Source organism: Crocuta crocuta, unplaced genomic scaffold (assembly GCF_008692635.1).
Source record: "Crocuta crocuta isolate KB4526 unplaced genomic scaffold, BGI_CrCroc_1.0 scaffold197, whole genome shotgun sequence".
NCBI lineage: Eukaryota > Metazoa > Chordata > Mammalia > Carnivora > Hyaenidae > Crocuta > Crocuta crocuta.
In genome coordinates this window covers 9,098,703-9,106,488 of record NW_027532002.1, presented here as the reverse complement: position 1 = coordinate 9,106,488, position 7,786 = coordinate 9,098,703, and the positions used below count along the sequence as shown (strand labels likewise).

Sequence of the window (7,786 nt, the reverse complement as noted above, 5' to 3'; positions counted from 1 at the left end):
ATTGCCATTGTAGCCGTAGCCGTACCTGCCGGAGTGCATGCTCGCCGAGTCCCTGAATTGCTCGCTCACGGAACTATGATCTCCATAATTATGCAACTGGTAGTCCGGGCCATTTGGATAGCGACCGCAAAATGAGTTTACAAAATAAGAGCTCATTTGTTTTTTGATATGTGTGCTTGATTTGTGGCTCGCGGTCGTTTGTGCGTCTATAGCACCCTTGCACAATTTATGATGAATTATGGAAATGACTGGGACATGTACTTGGTTCCCTCCTACGTAGGCACCCAAATATGGGGTACGACTTCGAATCACGTGCTTTTGTTGTCCAGTCGTAAATCCTGCCTGATGACCTCTAGAGGTAAACTCGTGCACTAATGGGGGAGTTGGGTGGAGGCAAGAGGGGTGGCGCGCGCGCCCCAGGCGCGTGCCCGCCACCCGCCGCCGCCGTTCAGTCGGACTCGAGCGCCACCCGCTGGAGGCAGGGCGCATCGCTCCGCTTCCGACCGAGGGCTGCAAGGGCCGGGGTCGAATTGAGGTTACAGCCCATTATGGCAAAATTATTGCATTTCCCTCGCAGTTCCATTAGGATGTACCAATTGTGAGGCCGTCAGCTGCCGATCGCGCGCCCGGCGAGGATGCAGAGGATTGGGGGGAGACGGTGACTTGGATTTTATTTACAACAACTTTATTTCCCCGCTGTGCAGCCCCTCTTATTTTTGTGTTGAGGTTGGGGTCGGTTCTGCCCGTCGTGCCGGCAGCTCTGAAATTTGAAAATACAGATATCACCTTCGGGGAAGGGGGGAAGGCCATTTAGCCAATTGGAGAAATAAATCCTGCCCGCAGCAGCAGCTACAATTACGGCTCTGTTTTTTTGTGAGTGCATGAGGGACAGTGTCCCTGCCGCTCTTAAATGACAGGCGTCTATTAAAGATAGCTTTTGTGTAGTGTTTCTCCGAGGCGAGGTCAAATTCCATACACTTTTATAACCGGAGTCGATTTTTCTTTCGTGCAAATATGGTTTTCGTGTCATTAGCTCGCTATTTGATTTGCTTTAAGTATCCAGCCTGGAGAATCTTCACCACCAGGTCCCCTTCCTCGAGCTAGCCGGGCCCAAATTCGGAGGGTTCTCGGTGAACCCAGCCAGTGGGCCCAGGCTCCCCGCAGCCACAGAAGCTGTTTGGGGGCTGGGAATCCGTGGGCCGAGTTGTTAGGGTCTTGCTTAGATCTCCAGGAGTAAAATGAGGGTGCTGATGGAAGCATTTCGTGTTAGTGCCTAGTATCTTCGTAGTTTTTTCCTGGGTCCTGAAAGACGAAAGTAAATCACGAATATAGCCGAAAGGCATAGAGGGTACTTCCCGCTGGAGGCTGCGAGTCGCAGGCCCCCCTGGCACATTTGGAAACCAGGACTCTTGCCGTTCCCATGGCCCTGGGCCCCCTCCTTAGGTCCTGAAAGCTACTCTGGTGGCAGCGCAGGCACTGTCGGAGGCCGGGATCCGGGATCCGGGATCCGGAGCTGGAGACTTCGGGAGCCCAGTCTCTCCCAGGGCTGTAAAGTTCCACCCGCGCTCAGGTTGGGTCGGCTCAGCTGAGGCTGCTTCTCTTCCACGGACGGTTGCGCGCGCGGGGCCGAGAGACAAGGCTGTCGCAGGGCCCCCTTTGTTCCTCACGCTTCTTCCTGTCTAGGGGCGCCCGGGATGCCACCGAAGTGCTGGGGCCCCAGCCTTTGTGCCCCCTCTTTCCAGTGGCCAGAGTCGATCTGGCGGTGCCCTCCGGGACTTGGTGGCGAGGGACCGAGGCGAAAACGCCCAGACACCAAAAGAGGCTCGGCCCAGGTTCTTTCCTCTCCAGCAACCCCGCGTCCCGAGCTCAGGGGCGCGCAAAGGCATTAGCACAAGAGCCGGGGACGAAATCCGGGCGCGCCTTGGGATCCGAAGCCGGCTAGGGCAGCCTTGGAGAGCGGGACTGTGTGTGCAGTGCGCCCCGCTCCACCGCTGGGATTGGCTGTGTGGGGGATTTTGTGTGTGAGAGAGAAATAAATGCTCAGGCGTTTGCAAAGCTCCCGGCTCCCCCTGAAGCTGCAGAAGCCCCCCGGATGGGAGCAGGCGGGGGAGGAAAGTTGGGGAGCAGGCGAAGGCGAGGGGGCAAAGCCGAGGGAGGTCGCGGCGCTGGCCTGGTCCCTGCCCAGGCGTCTACTCGCCCGCCTTTGCCTCAGCGTCCTCCCCGCTGGGCTGGGTGGAATTGATGAGTTTATTTTCCTTTTTCCACTTCATGCGGCGGTTCTGGAACCAGATCTTGATCTGGCGCTCGGTGAGGCAGAGCGCGTTGGCGATCTCGATGCGGCGGCGCCGCGTCAGGTAGCGGTTGAAGTGGAACTCCTTCTCCAGCTCCAGCGTCTGGTAGCGCGTGTAGGTCTGGCGGCCTCGGCGCCCGTGACTCCCATACACAGCACCTGCGGGCAGAAATGGCCGGGCGCCAGTGAGCCAGGAGGATCCGGCAGCCGAACCGGCAGACCCGCGCCCGCGCCCCTGGCCTCTGAGCTGGAAACCACCGGCCTCCACTCCAACCTCTTTAGCTATGTCTAAGTGTGTCTAAGGCCGTAAGCGGGCAGGATGGGAGAAGATGATTTCATACCAAGCGAGATGTTTTCCACCTAAAACAACCTGCAGTGAGAAGTTACTGCTTTCGAAAAGTCTGCTCTGTGAGGAAACCATTACAGAGCAAAAGAATAGAGCGGGCGCTCTTAATTCAGGATACCTGGGTCGTGGTTTTGTGGGAGTGTAGTGTGTGTGTCTGGAAGTGATGGGCGGGGAACCCTGGGAGCAGGGTAGACACTCGGAATTCACACACGGATCTCTGTGAAAGGTGTTACTGTGGCCAGACACGTCAGGACTCAACCATGTTTTTCGGAAGATGAAAAATGGGCAGCCCTCTCAAATCTTTGCAGACTCCCCCAAACTGCATGGCCCTTCTGAGAATTGCAGAGCTCCCTTGGAAAAAAAAACAACAACAACAAAAAAAAACAAGTGGATTTTAAAGCAAAACACTATACGTTTCAAAAACCTGCGTTGGGGTCTGTCCTAGGATTCTCTGTTGAGTTTTTGGAAACCAGAGGCAAAGGGATGGAGCTATGGGCCATCTGGGGCTTCTGGAAATGTAGGACTGTGATGGACTATCCGTTCTGGTGCCAAAGGAACCCATGGTTGGGGGTTCCCCCCCCCCCAAGCTGTGTGTGTGAGACTCAGGCAGGGCCTCAAAAGGAGGCAGAAGTTGGCTAAGAGTGAGCAGTTGAGTGGAAGGAGGAGGAGGGAAGGGAGGAGAAAGAGGAAAAAAAAAATCCTGAGGCTGGGGATGTGGCCCTCCAAAGCTTTGGGGAGACACCAGAAGTGGCTAAGTGAGAGGCTCTAACTAGATGGGTTTTGCAGGGCAGAAAGGAGAGGGACTGGGGGGTGAAGGGGAGTTATCAGTGATGGGTGCAGAAGGCCATCTCCGCTTGGGGATCTGTGCAGGGCGGTTCTAGGGGGAAGTGTGGGCAGGCACTCCCTCCCATCCAGCCTCGCTCTCTGTTCAGGTTGCCCCTCACAGGGTCTCACACAGGGTGGCAGTGACCCCTCTCGATCCCCTAGGGTGTCACCTTACACGGACACCAGTGCCTTTACTCGGCCACAGCTTGACTGCCTCACTGGGAATGGGTTGGTTTTCTTTTTTTCTTTTTTTCTTTTCTTTTTTTAAAAATCTCTTTAAAAAGCCAAAGGAACTTTGTTCATTCTTTCCTCCTTTCTCTCCATCTCCTCTTTCTAATTTCTCCGCCTCCTCCAGCCTTCCTTCTCTCCCTGCCCCCTTCCCCCTCTCCCTCCACTCTCTTGGGGGGGCGGCGGGGAAATGCCTTACCCGCGCAGGAGTTCATCCGCTGCATCCAGGGGTAAACAGGGCTCGTGTACTTCCGGTCGGTGCCTTCGTCATGGAGGGCTTTGCCCGGCACGCTGCCGCTGTCGGGCTTGTACTGCTGCTCGGGAGAAAAGTGCAGGTAGTCCCCGGGGCCCCTCTGCTTGCCACTGCCCGAGGGCGAGGCGCCACTGAGGTCCTTATCAGAATAGAAACACGAGGCCCCGTACTCGTAGGACGCCCGGTTGCAGGCCAGGACCGAGTTGGACTGTTGGTAAAAACAAGGTGAGGTGTACGTCTTGTCCGGGAGGCTCGACGCCCCGTACGAGGCCGGGAAGGGCCTCAGCGCGTCATAGCCGGCCGGGTAGAGGGGCAGCTGGCCCAAGAAGGAGTCCTGGCCGCTGGGCAGGCTCCCGGGGAAAGTGGGATTCACAAAATAGGAACTCATTTGCGCGCCCCTCTGCAGGACTGTGATTTGTTGTGTATTAGTACATCTGGCTATAACTATTAGTAGTCATCGAACTGGTTTGTTTCTGGATGGCCGAACGCCAAAAGCGACAGCAGCAAATCGCACCAGCTGACGCGGCGGCGGCCAATGGGAGCGAGCGCTGGAGCCCGCTCCCCGGGGACCGCGGCGACCGAGGCAGCAAAGTTACAAACAGCCCCCAGCCNCGCAGAGGCCCAGCCAGGCCCGCTGCGTCCTCCTCCCCCCACCCCCCCCTTCTTGCCTTTTCGGATTTCGCTGGTTTTTCTTTCCAAACAGGAAACCTGACAGCCCCGCGCCGGGAGGGGCGGTGACCACGACGGCTCAGCGCGCGGCCCGGCTCGCCCTCCCGGCAGGGCCCTGGGCGTGCCCCTCCCTCCGCACTCCCCCGCCCGTGGGTGCGGGTTCCGGGGCCGAAGAAGGGGGCCTGAGACACCAGGCCTTCACGCCCAGCTCCTCACGCCTGCCTCTTAGGAATCGGTGCATCCCTTCCCTCCCTCCTTCCCCACTCCCGCCAAGGGCCTGGGCCTCGCGGCCGCCCCGGGGCCGAAGGCTCACCTCGAGCTGACCAGGACGTGGCCAAACGTCTTCCCCCGCCAGCCCCAGCCTCCCACGTACGACACGTCTCCTTCGAGTCGAGCCGGGCTCCCCTCCAGTGGCCAGCGACCGCCTGGCCTCAAAGCACCCCACAAGCTGTGCGTCCCCGGCCCCACTTTGAACCCAGGAATCGAGAGGCCAGAAACCACTGGCTTCAACAAGAAAGGGACCTACAGAGGAGTGGCCTTGAGACTGAGCTTCGAAGCCAAACAGGGGACCTGCTCCCCTCACCCAGCCCTGGGACTGGCCCTCCCAACACCCGGACCACTCAGAGCTGAGCCAGATCCAGATGTGGAATCTCTGTCCTCTTTCCGGAGGCACGGGCGTCCCAAGGTCCCTGCCCAACCAGGCATAGAGGGCAGCTGGGATGTCCCAAGGCTGTGGGATAATTGATGTGCTTGGTTTCCGGGGCGCGCGACAGCCTGCACTTTCCTGGGGTGCACCCTCTTCCCTGCCTTTCCTGGGAACTGCTAGGGGCCTGCTGGCTGCAGTTGCCCCAGTACCAAGAATAGTTGCCTCACCGGCTCCAGAAACCTTCTGCATTGCTTTTGCCGTTGTCACAGGCCTGGCCTTTCCCGGACAGGAGGCGAAAAGCATGTCCCCGGCTGCCCTGGCTTGATAGGTGTGCCTTGGAGATAGTTGACTTTTACAGCACATGGATCAATCTCATTTTGTAAAATGTGATATCTTTCCAATGGCATTTTTACAACAGTATTTGTTGGGCTTGTAAAACCCTTGAATTAGCTTTAAAACCCTCAATTCTGTGGATGCTCAAGAAAGACTATTTATAGAATTTGGTTGAATTTCCAGAGGATGTTTCTAAGATCTGTAAAACTCTGGTGAATGCAGGCTGATGGGGTTCAGGACTTGGGGGTGGCAGTGTCCTCCCAAGAATCTGACAACGACTTCCTTAATCTCTTCCTTGCTTTTTGATTTGTTCCCCCCTGCCCTCACTTCCCTCAAAGGGAGAAAACTGGGAAAGGACTGGGCTAAGGGCGGCCTCCGCAGAAGCTAGCGGGCACCCTACAAAGTGGCTGCTGCCCACCCGATGGGGTCTACACCCAGAAGCCTTCTCCCTCTGCCCCAATCAGTCCACGCTGGGACAGTTTCTCCTTTGCATATATAAAAAGGGCCTGGCAGGAGAAGCTAGAATGTAACATTTCCCTCGAATTTCTTCAGGGGATAAACCCGATGGGTGGAAAGGAAAACTCCAGTCAAAAATTTTAAAGGGAACTATTTTTAAGGCTACATCCAAAGAAAATTGTGTATGAGTTATTGTTTCTTAAACAGGACTATCAGATGACAGTGATGCCGGGCAAATTACTATAATGTAAGACAAAAATAACTGTGGGGAGATGTTGAGAACTGTTTACATTTATAATTTCTGCTTCATACCTCCAGGTCTCACACAGCATATTGGGAGAGATGGCAGTTTACTACATATACTACTATTGTTATTATTTGCTATGGTTTGACTTAGATTCTTGATCTAAGACTTAGCCCAGACAATGACAGAATTTGATTTCTCAGCTAAGAGCCAAAAACCATTGTGTTTCTAGTTTCTATAGGCAGGGAGAGAGAAAAAATAAATTAAATGGAAATCTCTACGTGTTAGCCAAGGCTGGTACNACACACACACACACACACACACACACACACACACACACTCAGGCAAGAATAGGAGCCCCAGACGCTGGAGGGAGCCTCTCCCGGGATAGTGAGAATGGCTAGGAGGACTCTCTCTTCTAGGTCAAAGCCATAGAGAAAGTCTACTTACCTTTCAGCTGCTCTTCAAGGGGGACTGGATGGCGAGGAGGGCCCCTCAGTCCGCCCTTTCTCTGGGCTGCCCACTCGACCTCCGCCAGCCTGGAGGGAGGCCTGCCGGTGTGTGGGGGGGTGACCTGGAGGGCCACCCGTGCCGCCTGGAGCTGTAGCCCGGGCCAGAGCCCATAGCATACAGGTGCGGCCTCTGCCTGTCACAGGCCCTCGCCTGACGCCAAAGCCCGCTTCCTTGCCATAGCCAATCCTCCTCAGGGCCAGCCAGGCCTGCAGGCCTCGGGACCAGGAATGGTCTCTCCGATTTGAAAAATCCCAGAGCGGGCGCCTTCCCCGAACCAACGTGCGCCCCGGGGACGCCTTGGGACGCGCAGTTGGGCAGAAGCAGCCATAACGTGCCAGGCCGCCTGTGCAACCAGTCTCCATGGCGCTGGGGGTGGGGGGAGGACCCGAGTCTAGTCGGGCGTCCAGCTCCTATCAGGGGTGGCCAAGGCGGGGGAGGTTCCCGACAGGCCCTGAGAGGCCGCCCCTCAGGTCCTCCCTTGCCCCCCTCTGCACGGCCTGCTTGGGAATCTCTGAGGGGCCCGCGCGGCAGTCGCGCCAGGCTGCACGACGCGGGGCTGCGGCTGGCGTCGGTACCGGCGACGGCCACAGCGTGGCAGNCCCAGCGCGGTCGCAATAAATAATCCGCCCGCGGCAGCCGCAGTCAGGCAGCCCGCGGCCCTGCGACGCAAAGGCGCAGCTTTATCCGCCCCGAGTGCACCCACGGCGCCGGTGGACGCCCCAAACATCCACAGCCCCTTCTTAATTTTCTAATGCATACCGAGGTATTATCATAAGGTGGAAAAACGACAACAAGCAGAACCACAGAACAAACAAAAAGAACTCGAGCCCAGACCCTCAGGATCGTTTCTGGTCGCAGTCCCAGGAAGCTCCCGGGGCAAATCTGCCCGACGCGCACCCAGGCCAAGCCACGGCCTGTGACACCGCGCCACGTAAAGTCAACGGCCACGGTCCCCTCCGTGCCTCCCGGCCGGCTTCACAGTC

At 57.2% G+C, this 7,786-nt stretch overlaps 2 protein-coding genes across 2 annotated transcripts in view; both read right to left on the bottom strand.

Annotated features, from left to right (window-relative positions):
* The window catches only part of HOXA5 (homeobox A5), a 4,626-nt gene extending 2,443 nt beyond the window's left edge, over window positions 1-2,183 (bottom strand). The window contains 2 exon segments of the mRNA XM_077775334.1: window position 1; window positions 4-2,183. The exon segment at window position 1 is cut by the window's left edge and continues 417 nt beyond it. Of these exon segments, the coding sequence (XP_077631460.1) occupies window position 1; window positions 4-489 (487 nt within the window). The 5' untranslated portion in view covers window positions 490-2,183.
* A 6-nt stretch (window positions 2,184-2,189) lies between these two features.
* HOXA6 (homeobox A6) lies at window positions 2,190-4,330 on the bottom strand. The gene is made up of 2 exons (XM_077775335.1): window positions 3,889-4,330; window positions 2,190-2,449 (listed from the first exon to the last, which is right to left on the bottom strand). The coding sequence occupies exons 1-2, from the start codon at window positions 4,328-4,330 to the stop codon at window positions 2,190-2,192; spliced, it is 702 nt and encodes a 233-aa protein (XP_077631461.1).
* Between the last annotated feature and the right edge of the window lie 3,456 nt (window positions 4,331-7,786).